At 51.9% G+C, this 26,058-nt stretch overlaps 2 protein-coding genes and 1 long non-coding RNA gene across 4 annotated transcripts in view; 2 read left to right on the forward strand and 1 right to left on the reverse strand.

The window, feature by feature from the left end:
- Positions 1 to 8,870, forward strand: part of SPATA22 (spermatogenesis associated 22) — a 45,904-nt gene extending 37,034 nt beyond the window's left edge. Inside the window, exon 9 of the mRNA XM_053995499.1 lies at positions 3,705 to 8,870. Within this exon, the coding sequence (XP_053851474.1) occupies positions 3,705 to 3,797 (93 nt within the window). The 3' untranslated portion in view covers positions 3,798 to 8,870. The remainder of the gene's footprint in view (positions 1 to 3,704) is intronic.
- The window catches only part of LHFPL7 (LHFPL tetraspan subfamily member 7), a 58,856-nt gene that overhangs the window by 32,203 nt on the left and 595 nt on the right, over positions 1 to 26,058 (reverse strand). Inside the window, exon 2 of the mRNA XM_053995502.1 lies at positions 15,770 to 15,908. Coding sequence (XP_053851477.1) covers positions 15,770 to 15,908 — 139 coding nt within the window. The remainder of the gene's footprint in view (positions 1 to 15,769; positions 15,909 to 26,058) is intronic.
- Positions 16,893 to 22,798, forward strand: LOC128817191 (uncharacterized). 2 transcript variants are annotated; one of them, XR_008440124.1, is made up of 3 exons: positions 16,893 to 17,239; positions 17,865 to 18,021; positions 22,457 to 22,798. It is a non-coding gene; the product is annotated as an uncharacterized LOC128817191 (long non-coding RNA). The 2 variants fall into 2 exon arrangements; XR_008440125.1 differs by lacking the exon at positions 22,457 to 22,798 and adding an exon at positions 19,112 to 19,305.

The raw sequence follows: 26,058 nt of genomic DNA on the forward strand, positions 1-26,058 counted from the left end.
TGCCTCCAACTTTTGCCTCTGATTAATGTGTTCTATCCCCCTTGCTTTCTCCTTGCTCTTTTGCATCTCCAGCTTTGCCCTGTATCCAGTTTAGTGTTAACACAGGAAAACACTGATGGACTTCCAGGCAAAATGCAGTCTTGGAGACAACAATTGCCAGGCTTTTCTGTTTGCTTATGCTCTGTTATTTGAAAGCCTCTTAGTCCAGGCTGCCTGCTTGTGACAGGACACCCAGACCCTTGCAGCAGCGTGACCATGCTCTGACTGTAATCTCCCTAATTGCTTTCTGTAGCCTCCAGTAGCAGCTTGGGGGATTTTAACTCCAGCACAGGGACTGTCAGTCTGCATGGAAGCAATTTGGAGGGAGGTGGGTGAGACACAGAAATGATTTGGAGGACTGGAAGGTCTGAATGAGGGAAGGGGTTGTGGATGTTGGCAGATCAGCATAGGGGAGCACAGCGAATGCTTGAAGCCTGCAAATACTATAGAATTATGTAGGCTGATACCACAAAATATAAATAGGAGTGGATGGAAATTAATCTGGGGATAATTGGGTGGAGTGGGGAAGCTGCTCCTTGCTGGCTGCGGAAGCCTCCTCCAGCAGGAAGGAAAGCCCCAGTGCTGGCCCTGTTTTATCCTGAGGGAAGTGCCTCAGCCTGGGACCTGCCCAGGCTTTCAGCAGTGAACTGGAAAGCTGCATTCAATATGCCAGTGAGGAAGCAAATGCAAATTTCCTCCTTCTCTCTCTTTTGGGTGAGATTTATGCCACCTCCACATGCACAGCCTCCTGGCAGCAATAAATCACAGAGGGGGAGGGAATGCTGCAAGGAAAGGGATACCCTGCAGATTCTGCGTGCAGGGCAGGGAGAAGGGATGTGTGGGGATCAGCAGCTGCTTCCAGGCATCACAAACCTGGTGCAGCACAACTCCCAGTCCTTCCCAGCACTACACTGGAGACCACCCACCAGAACCTGGGGATTTACTTTTTAATCATCCCCTTTCCCTCCCTCCTGTGCCAGGATTGTGTGTGCCCAGTCTGGGATGGAGCCATCAACCTCATCTTGGCAGAGGGGTGTATTAGAGATGAGCCCTTCCCCTGCTGCATGCCAAAGTCCTTCCAGCATCTGATGGATCCCCCAGGCCTGGGCTGCATTGCAGACCTGAGCTAAGGGTGTATCCCCAGCCCCCTCACCCACTGGGGCCCATGGAAAGTACACCTGGTGTCTGGGTTCAGCCCAGGGAAAGCAGAAGAGCCACACAAGCAAAACAAGCAGATGTACCCTAGGAGTATCTCTCATTTGGGGGCTGGAGAAGCTCCAGCAGCCCCCTCTCCTCTCCACTGTCAGTGGTGTTGGCAGCTGTGCTCAGCTCTGCCCTGCACAAAAAGGCAGGGCAAGGCCAGGGACAGGCACTGCAGGGCAGTAGCTCAGTGCTCTGCTCCTTTTGCATCTCCAGTCAAAAGTGCCCAAAGCAGCTGAGCTGAGAAACCTCCTTGCCTTCCCCCAGTAGCCTCAGCCACCTCCTGGCCTTACCTTGCAGCTCCTGGGCTCTGCTGGGCAGCTCTCAGCTCTGGAGGCACAGGAGCTGCTGAATCCCCTTCAGCTGGCCACCAGCAGCAAGGAACAAGAGGAACAAGTCCCCTGCAGTGCCCAGCACCCCTGCAGCTCAGGGCAATGAGCCCTGCTCCAGGGAGCCTGGCTTCAACCTCTGGGAGAGGCATTTGGCTGCTGCCTGGAAGCACCTGACCATGGTTTAATCCCCTTTCAGTGCAGAGCTCTGACAAGCCCCCAGCAGAACTAGGACAGCTAAAAATACTCAAGAGCACAAAGGAAGTAGTAATTTGGGTAGGAGTGAACTGAACTGATTGATCTCAAATCAAAAGGTTCAAGAGGTGCAAAACGTGGTCTCATCAGGACAAGCATCAGAAAAGGAGCAAAGATGTGGCCCAGTCACAGAACTCAAGAAAAGCAGCAAAACCAAACGATTTTGCTGAAGTTCACAGCAACAGCAGCAGAGCCTGTACCAGCAGTGCAGGGACGTGCCTGCTGATTCCCCACCATATGCTGACTTTACCTTTACTGTCAGTCTAAATTCTGCCAATTATTAAATTATCCAACTTGCAGCAGGAACGCAGTTAGATGTGATCCAAATGGTGTCACTACAATTATGGTAATTATCTGAAAACAAGCCAATTACTTCCCTCCTCCTCGTGCCAGTTGGTACCAAGATAGCAGCTGTTCCAGGCAAATTTGTTATCACGTTGCTGTACATTTGTTAAAGGTTGAGGTTATAGATTCTAGCCTTTTAAATATTAAAGATGCTATAAAGTCATGGAGTGTATAACGTATTAGGATTTTTTTAAATGTCGAGAGGGGAGAAATTTCTTTTACATGCCAAGAGAACCAGTGGGAAAGTGATTTATTCATGGTGGCTGAGTGGAAATGTGTACTTTGCAATCAGCATACAGCCAAGCTATAAATTAACTTGTGTCAGCTTGTTACCTCTACCCATGCAAAATGAACTAAATGCAGAAGTTTTCTGAGGTCTTTTACATTTTACACCTTTCTTCAGTATTGGCATTCAGGATGTTCCACACATCCAGAGGCATCTTGCAGGCTTGGCCCCTCTACTGGATGCACTTTCAGCAGTTTGTTCAGCTTGTCAAGTGTTTTGGCTCATTTAATCCTGTGAGAAGCAGCACCACTCCCTCATGGAGGGTGAAGGCAAAGGAGGGCCCAGCTCTGCCCCAGGCAAAGAGAGTTGGGCCAACGTTGGGCAGAGCCATGGGAAACACTTCACCCCAGTGAAGAGCCTTCTGAAAACTCGTGTTATCAAGGCATCTTTTATTTTTGAACCTGTTCATATTAAGGACTGCCTTGCTTGAATTGCTGAAGGTGTCAGACACACAAAGCCCACCACTTGCAGCTCCTGCCAGGGTGCAAATGAAGCACCCTCAGAGCACAGGCCAGCGTGGCCTCTTGTTTTGCACAGACCTTCCTTGTGGAAACCAGTCTTTCATCTCATGTCAGCCACCATAACCTCACTTGGACTGACCTTAAGTTTTTTTCCATGTGATGTTTTGATGTCTTTGCCTTTGATGTGGGTAAAATATTTCTTTCAATAAATGTCAAGAGCAGATTAAAGAAAATTAAATGGCAGAAAGAAGAGATTCTGCCTTTTGGCTGGAGCAGCATTTTCATGACAACTGAATGAATAGGCTATGAAAAATGTGAATTTTCCTCTCTGTGCTCCAGGTACATGCCAGTGGGATCTGTTTATATCCATGAGCTTTACACACACTCCCATGCATCCATAATTCCCTGCAGCTTGTGTGCAGCTATGGAGCCAAGGCACAGGGCAGAGCTCAGTCCCTGGGAGCAGGTTAGTGGCATTAGCCTGCTGCTTTGCTTGAAATAATTAGCCATGCTCACAGATGACCTTCTCAGCAAGCCCTAAAGGCTGACAGATTTGGGTTATATTGGAGCGGTAGAGGGAAGCACATTGCAGAGAGCTCCTCCTGCACAAATCCTCTTGCTCCCCCACCAGCCCCAGGAGCTGGAGCTGGCACTGCAGCACCCACACACCTGCAGTGAGGGGGTTTCTCCCTCCCACAGACAATGGATGCAGCCATCATTTCCCTGGACATCCCTGGTACCTTCCACTGTTCTTAACTGATGCCATCTGCTTTGCTTTTCCTTTCCCAGAAAGTTCCTGTGGCTGTCAGAGCGACGTGCCAGGACTCTCTTCTTTCTGCATTTGGAGTTGTACCCAGTCCCTACTCCCTTGGCAGCACATGAAACACCACCTCACACAGGACAGCACAGGTTTTCTATTCCCTCCTGATCACCACTTGATTCTTCCTTGGTGTCATTTAAGATTTACTTATTACCTTTATCCTTTTCTTCACATCATTTTCATTTTGTTACACGTTAAAACTGCCTCGTTCAGATTTCTCCCAGTTAAGCAGCAAAACATTCAGCCAACAAAGATTACACTGGATAGTGTTTAAAAGAAAAAAAAAAAAAGAAATTTAAAAAATAATCTAGGCAGCTGCCTGTCCAGTTGTAGTATTAGATGAGAGTGAGTGTGTAAACAGGTTTCTCCTTATCAGTCCTGCTGCTATCTGCTGCACACAAACTGCTCAGCCCCACAAAATCCAATTTCCAAGAGGTTAGAGGAGGGAACTGTTTGCAGAAACACAGCAATCGAAATCTCCAAAGCCACAGCCCTCATTACACTGACACTGAAGAAAGAAATGATGCTTGACGACTCCTGGCACCCAAAACTGACATTTACTTTTGTGGCTTTGATTGGAATCAGCCCAGCTTTGCCATGGGAATGTTTCCTCTTGTTTTTCCCTGCTTGTGTGGTGGGTGGGAGAAAGCAGCTGAGCAGTCCTGGGGGGTCTGCAGTGCAGCCTGGCCCTGCAGCACAACCATCACCTTCTGTTTCCCCATGAAAAGCTTGGGAACACGCTGGCAGGAGAGACAGGGACACAGCTGCTGCCTCCCGTGGGGTGCCTGTACCAGGCGTGGAGGGACAGGGCCAGGCTGTGTCCAAGGTACAATTTTGAGCCTTTTCCCAAGTCCTGGATGTGGCCAGAGGCTGCAGCTCAGTCCTGGAGGAGCTGAGCTCTCCTCTGGCACTGGGGAGGAAGGAGCACAGCAGTAGGAATGCTGTGGGCTGGACACTGGCCTGGCTGCTGTAGGTGACAGCAGGAAGGATGCAGCAGCATCCAGTGGCAGCAGGGATGGGAGATGTGGAAGGAAAACATCCCTGAGCCCTGTCACAAGCAGGAGCTCTTTGTTTATTCCCAGGTAGAGCGATCAGGAGCAGCCTGCCCACCTCCCCTCCCACACCTCCTGCAAAGGACTGCTGCCCAGAAGTTCACTGCTTCAGTAAAACTGCAAACTGTGAGCTGATTAGATATTCATAGATACTTTCTTGATTAGCTCACCATTAATATTTCAATGGCAGAACTGGATGCATAGTGCCTCTCTGCTCTCTTCCTTCCTGCTTAATTAATTTTGACCATCACCAACAACGGCCTCCGACAGATAGCAGAAATTGAAGTGGGCTCTTCTGTGACTTTGCTTGCTGTAAACAGCTATTTGCAATTCCTGTTCATACATCACCCACCCGTGACAAAGAGATCACAGCAGCAGAAAATGAGTCTCCCTCATAAGAACATCAGAGCTCTGAGAGAACATTTGCTTATTCAATAAAAAGAATCAAATAGACAATGCAGTAAGCACAGCTCAGCAACAAGATTGGTGTCTCACCTAGTAATCAGCTGGCTGTTATGCTATTAAATAAAAAGAAAGAGAGAGAATTGTTAATTTATCTTTAAAAAGAAAGGGCCTTTGATGTAGGGTAGCTCATAAAAGCTGTGGTGTGGCCCAGCTGTGAGGAGATGTGATAATCACTGCAGCCCCAGCAGTGGTAGGAGCAGCACTTCATAAAATGCAGGTTGCATGGCTGCCTGATGCCCATCCATGGCTGATAGCAGGATGTGCTGCTAATAGTCTGTTTGATTTTATTGATGTGCTCAAGATACACGGGGGCAGGAGGAGCAGTGAGGCAGAAATTATACAGCAGTGTTTGTTCCACCCCAGCCCAGGGGACTGTCTGCCTTCATCCATCCATCCTCCTCCTGGGCCTGCAAGGATGGGGAGCTTTCCTGTGTGACTTTCCTGGTTGTCACCTCCCAGATCCACAGGCTCCTGACACAACGCACTGGGATTGCTGTCAAGATGTGCCTACCTGGGCCAAAGCAGCACTGGATTTACAGAAACAACATTTTTGCATTTCTGTGCTGCCACCCGAGCTGCAAAACAAGTCCTCTGCTGCTGGACATGCTCTACATCTCCATCCATGGCTGGAAACCATCTTGTCCCAGCCTCCAGCCTCTCCTTTCCCCGGGAATACCCTGGGATGGGGACTCAAAGCAAGCAGGAAGGCAGGAGCAGCAGGTTGGAGCTCAGCTCCATCCCCCCATGCCATAACTCAGGCTGTTAAACGCCTGGCCAGAGCTTGCCATCTGCTTCCAGTCTTCTAGGAATAACCACTGAGTAATTCAATCAAAAAGGAGAAGATCCTTGTTTCACTGAATCGTAAGTCACTCCTCAAGTAATTATAATTTTATACCCCTATCAGGAGCAACAGGGGCTGTTCATTTTATGGGCTTTAGCAGCCAGAGCTGTGCTTCTGCCAAGGTTACGGCTGGGAGGAGAACCCAATTTCACATTTTCTCAGCCATCCAAGGCTTATCCATGTTTTTAGCATTTTGGTTAAGTGAATAAAGCCCTGCAGGACCAAGGCCTTTGTTCAGGAGTGCTGTTATGTAGAACATAGAAAATGTACTGGCTTGGACCAGCAGAGCTGACCAAACCATCATGAAGCTGATTCCCTCTGGTGTGAAGATGCCTTGTCCTTCCAGGGTTCCTGCAGCACAGCAATAGCTGCCTAACCAGGGAGGGAAATGCTGCTTATCCCTCCAGCAGCTGGAGGACACGTGGTGCTGCATCCCTCACATGCTGCCCTAGAGAAGGCAGGTGAGGTCAGTCCAGGGGAAAAACCTACCTGCTTGCTCCATCCAAAGTGCCTGGGATGCAACTCACAGGGCTCAAAAAACTCAGGGGTCTTCAAAAAGATCCATAAAGGAGCCTCTCCTCTTCTCCTTTCTGTTATGCTGTTTGGGGTGATTTCTCCACTTAATTCTGCAGTTTGTGCCCTCTGCCTTAGCCCCACTGTCCTTTCTGGGGTTGATGCTCCACCTGCTCTTTCACTGCCCCAGGTGTTCAGCCTTTTAAACAGATTTATTCCCTTGACTTTGCAAAGGGCTCCACCATGTTTCCATCTGTGTTTACACTCGGTACAGGGTAAATTTCTCCTCTGAGCAGATCTGTTCCTTACCAGCAAAGGAATCCAGCTCAGCACAGGCTCAGACAGGAAGGCAGAGCAAAACATTTCCGAAGCAGAGCTCGCCTGGGAGCTGTGCTACGTGCCCACAGGAGGACAGAGACCTCTGCCAGACTCCCTGCATTGTCAGGCTGTGCAAAAAGGAAGTGGATCTGGCCCAGAGCCACTGCTCCTGTGGCTGTTCCCAGGGCTGGTTCCCCAGCTCAGCCAGCAGCACCTCCCAGTTATCCAGGACACTGAAGCCAAATCAGAACAAGCAAAGTGGGACTGAAAGTCCCACCAAAGGGTCTGTCCCACAGTCAGCAGGATTGTAGGAGGTGGAAAGACCCATTTGTCAGATCTTCATTGCTCCTTTCTCAGTGAAATCCTCTCTCTTTGCACCCCTGCTCCTAAAGCCAGACTGTGGTGCACAGATGCAAAGTTTTTAAGTGCCTGGGCAATCTGTGACACAAAAGACAGCCAGCAGCTGCCAGCCAGATTTATCACTGTGTTCACCAAGGCTGGGCCAGCCAGGGCCTGTAATGACCTCCAAGGTGGATCTACAATTAGCATGAGCTTCATCTAATTCCAGCCAGACAGGCTTTTTTTGAGACACTGGGGGGCTCACTGCTTTGCCTTAAATTTGATGTCAACCTTTAGGTTCTGGGGCAGCATGTTGGTGATGGCTTTTCTATACACTGCCCTGCTCTGTGTCCTGACATGTCCTGGTCCCTACTTTCAGATGCCTTTTAAATTACAGCCAGCATCCAACCAGCCTATTAAACACATCTCCCCCCAAGGCCAAAGCCTGGCTCCATGCTGCTAATATTGGTGTTAGCAACAGGCCAAAAACTTCAGCATTGCCAGGGCTGGGCACTGGGGCTGACCAAAACTCCCTGAAATGCATCCCTGAGCTGCAGACTGCTCCTGACAGTCCTGAGCTCCTTGCCAGCATCAGAGATGACAGGGAAGGTTTTTTCCTCAGTGTTACACCCTGCACTCAGTGCAGATGGATGAGCCAATTAAGATGATGTGGTGTCTACACAATTGCTTCAGGATGCATGAAATTCAGCTATGAGCTCCCTCCCCACAGCAAGGCAGGATATTCAGGTGGCCCTGGAGAGGGCTGCAGGGTTGTCTCCATCTTCCCAGCAACAGCCAACAAACATGAGCTAAGCAAGGAGAGGGAATGGGAGAAGTCAAACTGTTGGTGAGAAGAAACCTCAGCTGAATGTAATTACACAGCAAGGAGATAAGAGGACATGATCCTGCTCAGCACTGTGGGCATACAGCAAGCAGGCTGGGCAGCCACTGATGACAGCTGTTAAATGATAAATGCTCTCAAGCTTTGCAGGATCTGGTTTATTATACAACCTGAACTTGCTTGGGAAGGGGGACCTTCTCCTGCTGTTGTTCTCTGCTGCAACAACCAGTAAGATCAATTAAACTTCATAAAAAACAAGCCATTATCAAAGCCATCCCTCACCAAAAATTAAAGAAGGAGCCTGCTTGGAAAGATGTGGCTTGAGGAGCCTTCTGGTAACACACGAGTCCCACCCTGGTGCCTTGAAAATGTTAGAATCCAGGTAAATGTTCTGCCCTGTAGAAGGAACAACTGCCTGTAAACTGAAGGGAGAGTCACAGGCAGAGGGAATCAAATGAAATATGGATTTTCCCATCTGAAACACGTGACTCTGGCACCGTGCTGGGCTCCTTGGGGCCTGTATTTCCTCAGGGGCAGCAGTGTTGGAGTCCCAGTGGCACTTGTTATTTGTAGTTTCCATTTATTACAAAGCACTGTTATTATTTACAGAATATACTTTTTTATGGACTGTTACTGCATCCAAGTGCAATAACTGGTCTAAGCTCAAATCCCTGGGAGAACTGTTGAAAGAGAAGCAATTCAGACACATATTAATATGACAAGGATTTCCCCAGGTTTAAGGAAATAAAGAATATGTTTTGTACAAGTGAAATAGTTCTTTCTTGCAGTATAAAGCTGCTCTTTTCTGATGATAGCAATGAAAGAATATTGCTTCTGTCACTGATGCCACTGGAAATGTATTGCCCCTCTCCAAGAAGCCAGTGAAAGGACATGGCTGGTTTATTCTCTAAATGAGGCTACTGAGAAATGCTCTGCTCCTGGCATTAGCCCAGGCACGCTGCTGCTGCTGCTGCTGGGACCTGGCCTGAAGGGAGGGCAAAGGCACCAAGTCAGCAGCTTTGTGCCAAATGGCACAACCCACCTGGAGAGAATCACAGCCCACTTTGGGAAGTGAGCAGAGGAAAGAAATCTGTCCAAATGTCAGATGGAAATGAATCTCTGTCATCTGTCACTGGGGTGGAGCAGGGCTCAGCTGCTCTACAGCACAGCCAGGGTCTGGCCCCTTCTCCTTCAGCAGCTCTGCACCTCGTGTGAAACAAGCTGGAGCCCTGGGAAGGCTGATCTGCACTTAACCTGTGGCAGGGAGCCTGGCTGTGAGGAGAGCTGCCATGTTTAATGGCCTGGCTCTCCAATGAAGATTTTAGGTTTTGGAAGTAAAATAATGAAATTGTTCTCAAACCAAGATGATCTGTCACTTGAATGTATGCACTGGAGTGAGCACAGAGAAATTACTGTTTCAGCAGAAGTAAAAATTTCCTGAAAGGCTGAAGTTGATGTTTGTGGTTCCCCTTTCATGCCCGTTGATCTGCAGATCTGACAAGTTCATTTTCCCGCTGCAACATCCTCCCAGACAACACCTCCCAGCTGGGAGGGGAATGGAAAAAAAAGTCAATTGTTGCTTCTAACATAGGAGTTCATCAAATTCTTAAGCACACAGAGGGTGATGGATTAACAACACCTGGGCTTAGTGCTGGTGCCCAGCATCTCCACAGGGTTCAGGGCAGTCCTTGCTCCAGGACAAACCAGCACAAGGCTCAGGATGGTTGTGGCTTTTACTGAGCTGAATTCTGGAGGAAATCAGCAAAAAATGTAACAGAAGAGAAGTTGCATCAATGCAAGTGAACAAAATGAGAGCACAGGTAAGTCAGGCACAAGCAACACTGGCTCTGAAGTGAGCAGTGGGGCTGAGCTGAGACCGAGCCCCTCTCCAGCTCCCTGGCAGTGAGCTCCTACCTCAGATATTTATTGGTTGTGTCAGGAATTAGTGAGAGTTCACTGACTGAATAATGACGTGCCAAAGGCAGTTCTTTGGCTTTGCTAATGTAATTAAAGAAAGCAGGGGGAAAAAAGCCTTGCACCAGGGGTGGAATCAGGTCTTGCAGCGGTGTGAGTGCTGTCTCTATGGCAAGGACAAGATGTGAAATGTGGAGGGGACAGGGTGAGGATGGCAGTGAGGACCTGAGCAGTGAGGAGGATCATGCAGTTACTCCCAGCTGTGATGGGAGCTTTGCTCTTTCCAGAGAAAGACAAACAAACTGCCCTGGCAATCCAGGAGCTGGACACATCTCCAGGCTCAGGACATATCTCCAGGCTCAGGTTTCATGCTGCTGTGTTTTGCTTTCGTGCCCAAGCACCTTACAGGAAAACTGGACTTTGCTTATTTTGGGAGCTTCTCTTGCAGTTCTGAGGAACCTTTCCTAAATGGGGAAACAGCTTTATGGCAACATTTCCTTAATGCTGCTCTGATGATTGAACACATCCAGCAATGTCAGTGCATCAGGACTGAGCATGTTTTTCTGCCACAAGAAGAGGGACGGCGTGGGCTCTGTGATAAAAGCCAAGATGCTATTTTTTAACAGGGATGGGGGAAGCTTCAGATGATTATAAATCAAATCAATGCCTGGACAACAGGGCGCTGCTTCCCCCCCTGCCTCCCCTGCCAAGTTCCTCTTCCTAATCCCAAGGATGTCTCTGACAAACAACCCTCGGCGTCAACAGGATGGGGCTCCCGGGCTGCCGCAGCCACGAACGCCCGTCAGGAAAGCGGCTGGGTCTGCCCCCGCCCCGGCTGTGCGGGCTGGGACCGCTCCGACCCGACCCGACCCTCCTTGGCCGTTCCTGGGCGTTTTTAGCGTCGGCTCCCAACCCCAAATTTCCCCTGCTTTGCGGAGGTGTCTGCTCCAGGTCTGTCCCCTCAAAGCGGTGCTGCGACACTGAACCCAGGGTGTGTCCCCACTGTCTGGTGGCCTCTGCACCATCCCTGGATGATGCTCTCCAGCATCCCCAGCAGTGCATTGGGAAGGGATGCTTGGCAGAGCGCCTTCCTCATGCCATTATTCCAGTCGGGATTCTGGGAGAGGGGCGGGATGGGAGGGACCCAAAACCTCAGGCAAAGGAAGAGTTTCAGTGACTCAATGGCAGGTCAGCAATGACCAGGCAGCCACGACCCCTCTGCTGCTTCACGGACACACTGGTCTGGCAGCTCCCTCCTGGTGCTGTTTTTATCTAAGTTACTAATTACACATTACCTATATGTCACCAGGCTGATCGATGGGAGCCTGAGAGATCAATACTGATGCAGATGATGGTGCTGTTTGCCATGCAGAGCCTGCACAAGCTGGGACAAACAGGGCACCATCGATCCCAGAGGTGGGCTGGCATGCAGGGAGGGATGGGAGGTGCAATGAGGGGGAAGGATCACGTGCTGCCTTCCTAAATAACATTGTGACACCGGGACAGTGTCCTGGCCAGGGACTGCTGTGGCCCTGCTGCCCCCAGCCTGCCCCAAACCTCCCACCCATCCTGCTGCTCTCCCTTGGGAAGGCACAAGCCATTTTAATCTAGGATGGTTTTCAGTCCTTGGGAATTGATACATTTAGAAGGTTCACACTGATCTGAAAAGGAACCATTCTCCCTCCTTCCGTGTTCTTACTGGATGATCAGTGTCTAAAGAACAGACAAAAATCACAAGGTCTCCTGTATTTTGCTCTGCTGCTTAACTGACCAGAAGCTGAGGCCATCTCTGTAATGCCACCATGCTGCTGCCAGTAAGAGGGATCTTAGCTGCAGAACGCAATCAAATTTTCCAGGAAGAAGCTCTTAGGACTGCCATGAAACCCGGGATTACAGTGTGGCTAAATTGCATAACTGAGGGTTTCTGCCTGTCTTGCTGGAGCCTTGTGACTGTTCTGATTCTGTCGTGGCGATGCTGGGAAATTGCTCTTTAAAACCAGAAGAACTTCAGAAAGGCACAGGCAGGTCAGGATCATTTCCCTCAGCACTGGGTTTGTCTTGAGCAGTGAGTTGATGGTGGTAAGACTGGACAGAGAGCAGTGTGGGATTGAAAGCAAAACTCTCCCTGAAGGCTTCTTGTACTCTGTGCCCTCAGCGAGGTCCCAAGCTCTGCAGCCTCCTCCTGCCAGGCCCCAGAGAGCAGGGAAAGGACCAGCAGCCCTGGGGCCACTGGCAGGTTGGATCAGCCACCCCTTCCCAGCAAAGCAAGAGCCCTTTGCCTGAAGAGCACACAGAGAAAAGCTTCCTAAAAGCAGCAACACAATCCTGGCTTTATTGAGGCTTTTAGGGATGAGGGAGGCTGCTCATCCTGCCTGTGAGGACTCGTTTCTAAGCAGCAGATGGAACCAGCTCCAGTGCTGGTCACCCATAATCCTTCCCTTAGTACCACTAGCCCCCAAAGCAGAAATCCACCCAGATTTTCTGTTTGATGGGGTTTACTGAGTTGCAGTCTCAGTTTTTATCAGCCTCACTGCCCTGGGAAGGCCATTCCCATGGGGGTGAGGATGCTCTGGGCTGTGGAGCACAGTCCCTGCTGGAAACCTGTCAGAGGCTGTTCTGGCTCTGAGCTCCTGCAGGCTCAGGACACTCCTGTAAGGCAGTGCCACTGCTGGGGGCTGTGTGGGCTGTGACAGCTCAGAGCAGAGCCTTGGGGCTCCCCGGGGCATCACCCACAGGTCCCGTGGGTGAAGGCAGTGCCTGGCACACTGTGATGGCCCCGTGTTCCTTCCAGCAGCTTCCCCACTGCCAGTCACTGAAAAACTGCTCTGAGAGCCTTGCAGGGATGAACTGCAATGTCCAGCTGCAAACCAGGGCCCCTGAGCAGCACCTGGCAGCCCCCAGAGAGGTTGTACAGAGCTTGTAGGGCCACAATCAGCCCTGGAGAACATTCCCTGTGCTTCTCTTTCAGCTCCATGCAGCAGGAGACATTTCTTCCTGGGATTAACTCCTGTTTTTAAAACCCCAGCAAAGAGGCTTTTGTTGAAGGACAACTGGCAGGGTTTCAGCTGTGCCCCCATTTGCCCTCCCTCTCCCTGGGGTCAGCCCCAGGACCCCTCTCCAGCAACAGCAATGGGTTGCAGCTGAGGATTGGGCCACCCCACACATAAATGGGCCAGCTTGGCTACCTCAGCCTCTTTGGAGGTGCTGCCATGCAAGTTTGGGAGGAAGGATTCCCCAGAAATTTCATTTTAGTGAGCTGACACCATGAACAGGGAGTGAGCCCCATCTCTAATCTCTCAGAGGCAGCTTTGTCTTTGTAGGGTGTGAGAGCTGAGCAAATGTTCCTTTCTCCTTCCTCCTCTCCCTGTTGCTCATTAACTCTTTCATTAGGGATCATCCTGTTGTCATTTGTGTGGATATGTTGGGTTTTTTCCCAAGGAATGGATGCCAGGCATCAGGACTCATGTTTTCAAAGTGTGGTGGCAATTAGCCCAGCTCTGAACCCTGGTGGCCTGTCTGCATCTGCAATTAGAGCTCTGCTCTGTCTGCCTGAGGTTTTTATCTTCCTCCCTTCTGGGGCTGCAGAAGGCACAACTTGGCTCTCCAGATATACAGCAGGAAAGTGTTACAGCTGTAGCTTGAGCCTGGCTGCCCTTGCTGTGGGGCTGCTCTCAGGACTGGTTCCTGTTTCGTTCAGGGATCAATCCTTGGCCTCTGCACCTGGATTTATGTGAGTGCAGCTCAGGGCATCCTTCTGAGGCAGTGCAGAGCCTGTGGGGGCTGATTCTGGCTCTGCTGGTACCTCTGCTCCTGCACTTGTGGCATGTTTCATGCTCCTGGCTGAAGGCACCTGGTTCTTTATCAGGACATTGGATTCCTGATTCAATGTTTTATAGAATTAAGCTGATTTATTCATACCTTGGGTGCTCTAAAAGAATACCTCAAGTTGGCTCTGTGAAAGGGGAAAAGGAGAACAAAATTTGGGTATCAGTGGGAAAATGTCTGGTCAGACAGAGGAAAGGTGACTTTGGGACCTGGAAACCTGGGATTTGGGAGAAACAAACCCCCACTGCTCTGCCTGCATCTCAAGGGGTTCCCCTGGCAGAGCTGCCCCCCACCCCCCATCAGAAAGCTCCTCTACCAAACCTCCTGGGCTTGCTCTGCTTTCCTTCCCTCCCCTATCATTTCATCTATCCTAAAATCCCTGTTTTTCTACAAGATAATGTGATTTTTGGGGAGGAGTTTCTCTCCCTGTCACCTCGCTGCAGCTGATTTTTATTGAAAAGCTTCCTCCTGGGGAGGGAGGGGACAACAAGGAGAGAAATTATGGAGGGGCAGCATTTCTGAATCCAAATACATTAAACCATTTAATTCTGTTGACTCAGGGCTGCCTGGCTCTGAATGGGAATTAATCCACAGTGCACAAAATTAAAAAGCACAAGACAAAATGCTTAGCAGGCAATGCCAGGGTTTAAAGCAACCCATTAGCTTGCTCAAACGTCCTCAGTAAATTTTCATTTGTCAATAACGCTTAGAGCCTACAGTTTATTTACAGCCTGTTCAATATTACCAGAACTCCTGGCAGCTCCTCATTTGTATTTATCTGCCACAGTCAGTTTCCTTTCCAGGGACTCTTCCTAATCCTTTGCTTTGTATCTGCTCCAGACGCAGCAGGGATGTGCCACCCCCAGGCAAAGGTAGTGTGGGGTTACCCTTTTCCACCCCAGTTATCCCCTGCAGGGGAGACCTCCTGCAAGGGACCCATCCCTGGAGCTGAGATCTGCCATGGGGCTCCTCCAGCCTCTGTCCCACACCCAGGGGGCCCAGTGGCCACCAGCCAGCAGAGATGGGAATCTCCAGACTGGGAGAAGGGGACAGCACAAGCAGCTGCGTGCGGCCCCACAGCCCGGCTGAGCTGGAGCAGCCATGGCTGGGATCTGTCCTGCTCCATCTGTCCCAAATGGGATCCCACGGGATGAGCCCTGCAGAGGAGAGCGTGTAACAGGATTTCCCCCCAAAGCAGCTTGAATGCTTCCAGGCAGAGAACAAAGCCTGGCTGGCCCTGAGAATTTCTCCAGGCAAAGGAGTTTATTCTCGGGCACAGACACGAAGGGGCATTAATCTCCTGTCATGGCTCATGTCCAGCTGGGAGGTTTGGTCCAACACTCGGGGACGTGGCTCCCTGCAGGGGTGACAAATCTCCAGTGGGGTTTGTCCCTCCCCAGCTTCCTGCCCTCTCCCTCTGCACTCCCCCGAGGCAGAAGCAAAGGCGATTGCAAAGGAATTTTAAGTGGATGCAGCATCACCAGGGCTGCCTGTGGAGATACAGGACAGGCTGGGCAGCCCCTGTGTCAGGTGTAAAGCTCAGAGAGGGAAATCCCTCCAGAGGCTTAACCACAAAGATGGAACTGGACACTTCACAGGGAGCATCTGCTGGACCCCAGGAGGTGCAGCAGCATCCTGCCAGCAGAAAGGCTGGTCTCCACCACTCACCACAGCCCTGTCCTACACAACATGCTGAGCTGGGGGCAGTGAGGGGGACCTGCAGCCCAGGCTCCGCCACAGACTCGTGTATGTGGTTGGAGGTGATGTTCAGCTTTTGTGCTGAATGCAGAAGCAATCACTAAACTGAAGGGCAACTTGCTTTTCTCCCTCCCTTTAGGGTTTGCAAGCTCCTCGTGCTGCTGAGCTCCAAGATGCCATGACAGGACACCCCACCTTTCCCCCCAAAGAGCAAAGCCCATCACTTGCCTGCTGCTGTCTGCATGTAGCCAGCCAGGGTGCAGACTCGGCGCTCGCAGGCTCCGCCGGGCAGCACGACAGCGACGATGGCCAGCAGGGAGCTGAGGGCCAGCAGGGCACAGCCGCCCGCACACAGCACAGCACTCGTCTGGAAGGACACAGGGGGCTGTCAGAGAGGTCACCCCACCACCACACCCCCCAGAAATCCCCCTCTGGAAGTGGGGAGTGGAGCCCTGTCATGGGCGGTTCTCCCACCTTTTCCCTTCCGCCTTTTGTGGGTTCAGTTCACCGCTCAGTCCTGAGCCCCAGGCTCAGCCATGCCCTGCTCCCAGGGGTCACTGGCACTGGGGCTGCAGTGACAATTGCAAGTGCATGACTGCAAGAGGGGCCACGTCCTAAGACCAGTGCCATTAGATGTGTGTGAAGTGTCAGTGCTGAGCACTGAAATGGATCCCAGGGCAGCGCTGCCCCAGCAGGCCTGGCAATGAGCAGGCATTTTGGGGATCCCACTGCTGCTCTCACTGCAGCTCTGCTGACATGGCAGGCTGCCCCCACCCCCAGCAGCCTAAAACCAGGGAAAAGCATTAATTCATGGCAAAACAGCTCACCCCTGGGTACAGGTGTTCAATCACTGCACTGCTGCTGTTTCTGTCCCCATGCAGCAGGGTGGCCTGTTCCAGCAGGGACACGTGCCAGCCCAGCCAGGGGCATGGTCAGGGGCAGAGAGGGGACCTTCCTCCTCCAGCACCCAGCTGGTGACAGCGCTCAAACAGCGTGAGGACACCTCAGGCCCAGCACTGCGGCAACCACGTCAACTCCTGTCACTTCCCAGCACATTCCAGGGAATGCTGCTGGCTCTGGTGAGTCACCCTGCAGTGACACCCTCCTCAGCTCCCTGGAGCAGCACAGCTCCAAGGCAGGTCTCACTCCCATCTCCCTGAAAAGCCTGGCTTTTATAACCTGTGTGGGAGCTGCTCTGAGGAGGTCAGGTCCCACTCCCACCCTTGTCCAGCCCTCTTGTCCTGGTGAGGCATTCTGGTTAGCAGTGCACAGTTTGCCTTTTTTATCTTCCCCCTCTACCTGAGCTTTTGTGCAGCCATGGTTATTACAGAACCCCAATAGAGCTTTCCATTTACATCCCCTCCCCAGTGAGGTCACAAACAATCTGCTACAGGTAAATTATTCTGCAGGAACCACAGGCAGGCTGAGCAGGGGAAGAGGAATTGGATTTACCCTGCAATACCCATGGGGGGTCCCAACAGCTAAAATCCCCCTCCCATCAGTGCTGCTGTGCCACAGGTCTGGCACTGCCCTACATCCACCCCTGTTACTGACTGCTGAGCTGGAGTTCAGCAGCTGGAGTGGCTGGTGCTGGGTGACACTGCCACTGCCAGCTGTGCCCCAGCAGCTGCCACTGCTCCAAGAAGGGACACACTGGTGCTGGAGAGGGACAGGCCAGGCACCACCTGACACCCTGGAGTGAGTGCTTCTCCTGGGGCTGTGCAGTGATTAGAAATCAGCATCTTATTTATAGCCTATTTATGCACTGAGCAATGCAAATGCTGTCCCAGCAATAAATGAATTCCTGACATGCAATGCAAAAGGAACAGCAGTGCAAAAACTACCCAGGGAAATGGAGAGGCTGCTCCAGCAGGGAAATCTTCCAAGGCTCTGAGACCTGGACAGACAAGTGCTGCTTCAGGGCTTCAGACACAAGGACCCCTGCCCTGTCCCTACACCAGGAGGGACCCATGGGGTTTTGGGTGGGATGGGATGGGATGGGATGGGATGGGATGGGATGGGATGGGATGGGATGACCCCATTGCACAGACATTCTCCTATCCTGGGGCCCCATGGGGAAAGCAACCACAGCCCTGCTCCCCCACTGCTCCCAGGGCAGCAGCATGGCCAGGAAATCTGGATTCATAACAAAAAAAAAGGATTACTCTGCCTGGCGTCTGCATTCCACCTTCTGCCTGGCAAAACCATCCTCCTTTGCAAGAACCATTAATTATTTAGAGCAATGAATTTTTCAGCAGAAAGGGGTCTTGTGAAGCAGGCTGGTTCCTCTCTTGTGTGAAGCATATTATTTTTAATGATCTAGGTTCTCCTTAATTGTGGTGGCTCAAATCCCCTAAAACCTCACAGTTCCTGCTGGAAACAACTGATGAGCTGCTCCGAATGTTAATCCCTGTGGAGACATGTGAAGGTCTATTTCAGGACAAAGTGACAGGAAAAAGGCACAAACAGGCTGGGTGCAGGTGAGTTAAACTGGCAGAAGAGCTGGTCTGGTTTGGGAGCTGCCATCAGGGTTTGGCAACAAGACTGAGGGGTCTCAGGGCTGGCAGCATCCTGGTGTGCACAGGGGTGGCCAAAACCCCACCAAATCCAGCCAGGCCATGGCAAAGGGAACAAAGGTCTCGTTGTGAATAAATGGGAGAAGATTCATGTGGGCAATAGGTGAAGGTAAAATGGTGAGGTTTGGGTTCTGCCATGTGGGCCAGGAATGCTGAGCCACTGAAGAGCTGCCAGGCAGCTCTTGGGGGCAGAAGGGGTGGCAGGGGCACAGCTGCCCCAAAAGTAGGTGACAGTAGAAAAGGACACACCACTGCTCTTTGCCTGGCTCCCTCATTCTGCTGGCTGTGTGCTGACATTACCTGCCAAAACACTGCATGTGCTCTCGGAAACCAGAAATTTTGCTTTTGTCATAACCTTCCCATGGCCTCAGCTGGGAATTTGTCCTCCTGCCCTGTATTGGAGTTGCTCCTGCAAAGATCAAAAAGCTGCTTTCAAAGAGAAATAATAAGGTTTAAGTTTGAAGAAGTCCATGGAGCAAAGGTACCAAAGAATAGCAGCTGCAATTCTCTCCTTCCCACTGTGCAGTACCTCCCTCTCTCCTCCCTGTTTGTGCCTGTTGCATCTTGAGCAGAGAGGAGAGGATGCAGGAAACAGATGCAAGGGCTGAAACCCAAAAATAGACAGGGTGGGGAGGAACAGCAGGGATGCAGGAGGCTGCCTGTGAGAGCCCAGCTCAGGCAGGGCAGGAAAAAACCCATTTATCCCAGTAAAGCTCCCAGTGCAACCCCTGCCAGGGAGGAGCAGGGCTGCCCAGCCCTGGGCATTGCTGACCCCTGGCAGTGCCAGGGAGATGCCCCCAGGGAGGCTGTGAGCAATCCTGCCTCTGCCACGCTGGGAAAAGACATAAAACCGTGTCAGATTTTCTGCTCCCACTCCCAGGGAGATTAATTGTTTATCCCCAAACAAATTAATTGTCCCCTGGTGGGACTGTAAATATGCCTTTATGTAGCATAATAAATTCTGATTAACAACAATCCCCTGCCTGTTTTTTAGTGTTTTACAGGTCTGACACATGTCATGGCTGGGCCATTCACTTAGCAATAAATCTGCTGAAGATGTTGTTTCATTCACCCGAAAAATCAAAATTAAAATGTCACATAATGGCTGTCCTGGGAAGAATTCCTTAATATCCCTAATGAAAACTTTTTAAAAGTTAACTCATCTTTGAAAGCCAGCATTAAAGCAGGAAGGGGGAAGGAAAAATAAACTCTCCAGTCCAGTTTTTAGTGCTGAGAAACACTACCTGGTGTTTGGTTCAGCAGAGATAAACCAACTTGGCAAAGCTCCTGCCATCACTATGAACTGGGTCATGATGCACATTAGTTTATTAATGTAATTTATTAATTGGCACTAGACCATCCCCCAACAGCTGCCATCCTGGATGGGGCCTGTGGTACCCAGAGCAGCAGGCTGAGGGCCAGGTTACAGACTGCTGGGGTGTTCCAGCCCTGCTCAGATGCTTCAGCATCTTTGGGAATGGGGGCAGAAAATAAATGCCCTAAATAACTGGGAAATAAAGCCACAGGCTCAGTGAGAAAAAGGAAGTGAAGGTCACAGTGTATCTGGCTTTAAGAAACCCCAAATGAGCTGGAGAAAACCTGTAAAGTCAACTGTAAGAGAAGAGGTGCCAAAATTAACCCAACCATTTTCATTTTTAAATGCAACCCTTTCCTATCAGGGCTCTGTGTGATCAAATATTCCTTATGGGAATTTGTTTTGGGGTTGAACTGAGTAGTGCTGCACCTGCAGAGGTAAAAACCAAATGGACACCGAGATTTTAACCTTGTTAAAAAACCAAATGAGGACGGAGGTGCTGAGTGGGGACCTGAGCTTTGGGATTTGGGAATGTTGGCAGCAGCCGGAGGCCAGTGCAGGTGCGGGCAGAGGCGCCGGGATCCCGGGACAGGCAGGGATCCCAGGAAAAGCAGGGATCCCGGGACAGGCAGGGATCCCGGGACAGGCAGGGATCCCAGGAAAAGCAGGGATCCCGGGACAGGCAGGGATCCCGGGACAGGCAGGGATCCCAGGAAAGGCAGGGATCCCGGGACAGGCAGGGATCCCGGGACAGGCAGGGATCCCAGGAAAAGCAGGGATCCCGGGACAGGCAGGGATCCCGGGACAAGCAGGGATCCCGGGACAGGCAGGGATCCCAGGAAAAGCAGGGATCCCGGGACAGGCAGGGATCCCGGGACAAGCAGGGATCCCGGGACAGGCAGGGATCCCGGGAAAGGCAGGGATCCCGGGACAGGCAGGGATCCCGGGACAAGCAGGGATCCCGGGACAGGCAGGGATCCCGGGACAGGCAGGGGTCCCGGGAAAGGCAGGGGTCCCGGGAAAGGCAGGGATCCCGGGACAAGCAGGGATCCCGGGACAGGCAGGGATCCCGGGACAGGCAGGGATCCCCACCTGGGAGGCGCTGCGGGCCGGGGTGGGCGGGTGGAGCCTCGCAGCTCGCTCGTATTTCCCCCACACGAGGCACAGAAACAAACATTCGCCATCTGGGCGGCATTAAAGCGGCGGCCAGGAAGAGGATCCCACACATCCTCGGCTTCTCCTCCCCGGCAATTCCCTTCCTTTGGGCGCCATCTGAGCGCTTTCTCCTGCCTGTTTGATCTTCCCTCTCCATGCTGCTCGCAGGAAATGCCATCCGTGCCCAGGGGCGCTGGGAAGTGCCCGCTGTTACCCGACCCCAAAGCGGGCAGGAGCGCAGAGCCCCGGGGGTGATGACCCTGGATGTGGCTGATGTCCCAACCCCCTGAGCTGGGATGTTTTGGACTGAGCCACAGGGATGCAGAGGAGGCTCCAGCCCTCATTTCTTCCCCTTCAACTGCAGGATTTGGTGGATGGGGACCTGCCCACAGCGCAACATGCACAGGGGGTATTTCTCCCCAGCCCAGATTTAGCTGCTTTTGCACTAAATTCAGCAACAGCTCCACTAAAACAAAGCTCAGCCAGTCCTGGCCTTCCAGGCAACTTTTCCAATTCCCAGCTCACCAGCATATTCAACAGAACACCAGAGGGGTTAATGCCCAAACTGATTCAAGTTGAGGGGGGAAGGCATTTTTTTAATTAGAGAGAAAATAAGGGACAGATTATATGTCTGATGAATTATGGCTGTCTCTCTTTCGCTGCCATTGCATCTGGGGATGCTGGAAAGCAGTTCCTAATGGCACTGCTTTATCTAAGAGGATGATGGATAGTAGTGAAAGACAGAAAAAAGGGGGAAAGTAAGACATTAGCACATCAATGGTGTGCCTGTGACCTCCATCAAGGGATTCGAACCAACTTAATGAAATTTTAATTAGGCAGCAAGCAGTGCGCTGTGCTGGGTACCCGATCAGCCCTTCTTCCCCTCACTCTGTCATTATCCTTCCCTGGGATAAGCACTTTCCTGGCGCTGGCAGCCGAGCCGGGCTCATCGCCGTGGCCAGCGAGTGCCCCGCGGGTCACACCGCTCGCCCATCTGGCTTTTCCTCACAAAGCCAGAGGAGGAGCCCGGACAGAGCGGGATTTGCAGCCTCAAGAGGATGCAGGGAATGTCCCACTGTCAAAATGTCCCTGCCAGCCTGAGCCAGACTCTGCTCTGGGCCCTGCAAAGGGGAAATGCAACATCAGAATGGCTCTGCCGTGCCCTTCCCGAGGTGCAGGGCTCAGGATTTCTCTTTGAGGAGGGGCTGTGAGGGCAGGTGTGACCTGACCATCACTGCCAGCAGTGGCCACAGCTCAGCTGAGCCCCCCGCCCCGCAGCCCCGGGGCTGACACCACCTCTTTGTTCAAGCAAAGCAGCTTCCCTCTCCCTCTGAGAGCAGGGACAGAACTAATCCTGAGAGCAGCCTGGCTGCACTTTCAATCAACTTGACCTCCCATGGCCCACCCTTAAGCTGGTCCTGCCTCAGCTCCCCTTTCGGCCCAGCTTAGCTGAGAGCAGGCTGGTTTGGGACTTGGGTACTGAAATGTGGAGCCACAGCCCAGGAATTACAGGTTTCCACAACACCAGGTATTTTCAGTCCTGTTAATGTAGGTCAGAAAAGTCTGTGTGCTGATGAAAGCAGATAAATCTGCTCTGGGTAATGTGCATGAAGGTGGTGATGTCAAGAATTCCTTACACTTAGTGCTTACAACTCTCGCCAAGGTTGTGTAAGTGCAATTAAAAATCAAATGGACTGGCAGACAGAGTCTGGTCTCTTGGGAAGTTCTTAGGATGAGGAGCTAAAAGTTGATTTCCTGATAATCCTAAGTTAATGTGCTGGCCTGATACACAACTGGAGGCAGAGCAGACTCTGCCAGCACACACACGAGTCCCTGCTTGGGTCACACTGCTTCTCTCCCTAATTCCAGAGCCTGTGCTAGAAGAGGAGTGACAGATTCTCCACAGAGTGACAGATTTCTTCCCATCTGCATGAGGACCCCACGTGCTTTTTCACTGGGATCAGGGCTGTGGATCTGCAAACCTGGCCCTGAAGGGCAAACCCCAGATGACACCAGGGACCCAGGGCTGAACTGATGCAGTGACAAACCAGCAGTGAAGATTTAATAAAAGGGTGAGCAGGTTTGTTGTACATTTTCACTAAGCTTTGCTGAATCTTTTCAAGTCCTGCTTTTAAGCCCAGGAAAGACCCACTCAAGGAGCTGCTGGGGTTGGGCAAAGCCTCCCCCCTGTCCTGAGCAGGTTATTTTGGGCTCTGCTCCAGCATGGCATCACTGGCTCCATAGGCAAATGGTCCATGTGGCTTTAACCTGAATATCATGGGCTGATCAGCATCAGCTTCTTTGTTATTTTAGATTACATGCTTGGCAAAGCCTGAAAATAATTGGAGACTATCTGGAAAAATAAAAATAGAAATCTGAAATGTGGCAGCAGTAGCTTCCTAAGTGCAGCACTGAGACAGGAACCCATGAGCCAAATGCTCCCACTGAAAGAGAAAATAAATGAGCTGAGGATGAAGCACTATTTTGCACGTACACAGTGATCCTATACCAGGAAAAAAAGAAAAGAAAAGTCGTGAGATGCAATGAAACCACTCAGAGCTCAAAAGTTCACCTGTTTTTTCCATTTGGCCTCCCAAGAGCAATCCCCTCTCCCCAGGGTACCTGCACACCTTGGGATGCCTCTCTGCAGCCCTCACAGCTCCAAGTCATCCCACAACAGATCCTAAGGGCCTCTCCCACAAATTGGCTGAGCAATATCACCATCACCATCCTTTCTCCTCTCTGGCTCCAGCCAAATCCTCTCCAGTTTCCATCAGCTCCTGCAAGGTCTTAGCCTGTCCACAACATCTGCAGCCATCAGGGATATTTTATTATATTCTACCCCATCAAGTAACCATCATGATGCTGAGCTCAGTGCAAAGCCCCAGCAGCACTGACAGGGTTAAATTAAAGGTACCCATGATATTAGAGAGCTGCAAAGTAATTATGAAAGGAAGCAGAAAAAAACCAGCAACTCTAAGCAGACATGAAGGCCCTCTTAAGAGAAGAAAGGCATGTTAATTAACCTCCAGACATGATTCAAAGCATCATTTGTAGCACGATTAACATAATCCCCCAATGCACACACAACTGGCATTAACGATCATTTGCAGGACTGAACGCTCCCCCACCCTTCAACAAATCGGCACAGCGGTGAAGGGAAACACTGGAACAGCAGCGAGCCTGCACGCCGCAGGAAACAAAAAGAACAATGTTCCCCAGGGATGGACATCCCGGCTGCGGGTGGGCATCCTCCCACGTGTGCTCAGCATCCTCCCAGGTGTGCTCAGCATCCTCCCAGGTGTGCTCAGCATCCTCCCAGGTGTGCTCAGCACCCACCCAGGTGTGCTCAGCATCCTCCCAGGTGTGCTCAGCACCCACCCAGGTGTGCTCAGCATCCTCCCACGTGTGCTCAGCACCCACCCAGGTGTGCTCAGCATCCTCCCAGGTGTGCTCAGCACCCACCCAGGTGTGCTCAGCATCCTCCCAGGTGTGCTCTCAGCATCCCCAGATGTGCCACCAGCTCCACTCCAGAGGAGCTCCTGAGCCCCACATCAGCTTTAGCCCCCTTTGCCCCCGGCAGCCCCAGCTCCCACCCTCCTGCAGCAAACTCCTCTTGAGCAAACGCTGGAGGCTCTTCTCAGGAGCCCCCAGATTCCTGTCCACGTTCGGCTTTCATTTAAAGAGAGAGCTGCCCATCAGATCGCTGGAAAGATTGGAAATGAACGTCACGGCTCTGAAAGCAAAGAAAAAAGAGCCACGATTTCCCCATGTCTCCAAAACGGAGAGAAATCTCCTGCTTGAACTCGTGGACAGGGTTCTCAGCACTCGGCTCCCCGTGCTGAGCACCGAGGCGTGCGGGCTCGGAGGCTGCTCATGCAAGAAAGCCAAAGCTGTCGCCTGCCTCAGCAAAGCTGTCAGGACTATTTTATTACATTCCAGCCCATCAAATAACCATCACAACAGGTACTCTCCCCCTCTTCATGGCAGAAAGATGGTAAGGGAGCACTCTCCTCTGAAAGAGACTGCACTGGTTGTTGTTCATTAATTATTTGGGTGGTATTAATAAAGGTGACACGGACATGTCACCAAAATGCCCTGCAAACTCCCCTCAGTGCTGTGATTATTCATCTCTCCCTCAGCCCAAGCTCAGGAACTCAGAGACTTCGTGCTACATTATATTCTGGGTCTCAGTGTTTGCAGAGGCTGAAGCTCGTTCAAATGAGTCACTGCTGAGCTTCGTTCTTATCTTTAAAGTTTGTTATTACTTGGAAGTGTTTATCTGCATCACATTTGCAAAAACATCTGAACAAAGGCCAGCCCATGGAAACAAGAGCATTTTTGCACCTTTTTATATAAATAGTTAGGAGTTTATACAGCTGGTTCTTTTCTTTGCAATTCACAATATTTGTCTCGAATGCCAATTTTAAGGACCGTGATGGGATTGAAGCAATCACACGCAGACCTGGTGTCCTGGGAGAGATAACAGCGCAGCTCCATGGCAGGCTGAGAAATCCAGCTGCTGACAGCCACCCTTTGTGCCGGGCACAGCCCCGAGCTCCCGGGGTGCAGCCCCGGTTTGGGGATCCTGCCACACCGTGACCTGGAGCGAGCCCAAGCTCGTGTGTTCCCAGCAGAGGCAGGGATTTCACACTCACAGCCTCGGGGTAAGACTGAGGGGAGAGGAGGGAGAAAGGACAGGGCCAGGCTGGCGGTGGGATGCCGGGGCCGGGCTTTGTGCGGTCCCTGCACACACCCAGCGTGACGGGCGGCTCTTTGTCACCCCGGGACACCACAGCAACCCCGTGGGGGCCCCATCGGGCGAGCGGGGGGGTCTGGGCCTCCTTCCTTCCCAAAACCTGGCAGCCCGGGCATCACCCCGGGTGGCCGGGCAGGGGGACAGCCACGATCCCCCACAACCAGGCTCGATTTCTGCATGCACGTGTCTCAGGAGCAGCAGTTTCAGCCACCTCCCTGCTCCCTCCTGCACGGCAAACTCAGCCGGGAGTGATGCTCAGCGCCCCGCTGGCAAGCACAGAAACCTCTCCAGCTTCGCCGGGTCCCTCCCGCACACCCAGCAGGAGCCTGCCCGGGCAGGGCGGGGGGATCAGCCGGGTCAGCCCCGCGGCACTGCCGGGACCACGGCCGGGACCCGCGCCGCGGCCACGCTGGGGCTGCACCGGCCCCCACGCTGGCACGGGGGTCCCACACAGCACCCCGAGAACAGCCAAGCATCCCAAAGAGGGATGAGACCCCACAGGGATCACGGGATACCCAAGGGGTGCTGAGGAGATGCTCAGAGGCAGGACGGGTGGGATGCAGAGGATGGAAGGGATGCTGGAGAGAGCACGAGGAGATGCAGAGGATGCTCGAGGGCAGCGTGGGGATGCAGGGGATGCCTGGGATCATCTGGGCAGGATAGGGAGGCTGGAGCAGGTCTGGAAGCCAGGACAAGGGAAGCTGGGTGATGA

The sequence above is a fragment of the Vidua macroura genome, chromosome 20 (assembly GCF_024509145.1).
Source record: "Vidua macroura isolate BioBank_ID:100142 chromosome 20, ASM2450914v1, whole genome shotgun sequence".
Classification (NCBI taxonomy): domain Eukaryota; kingdom Metazoa; phylum Chordata; class Aves; order Passeriformes; family Viduidae; genus Vidua; species Vidua macroura.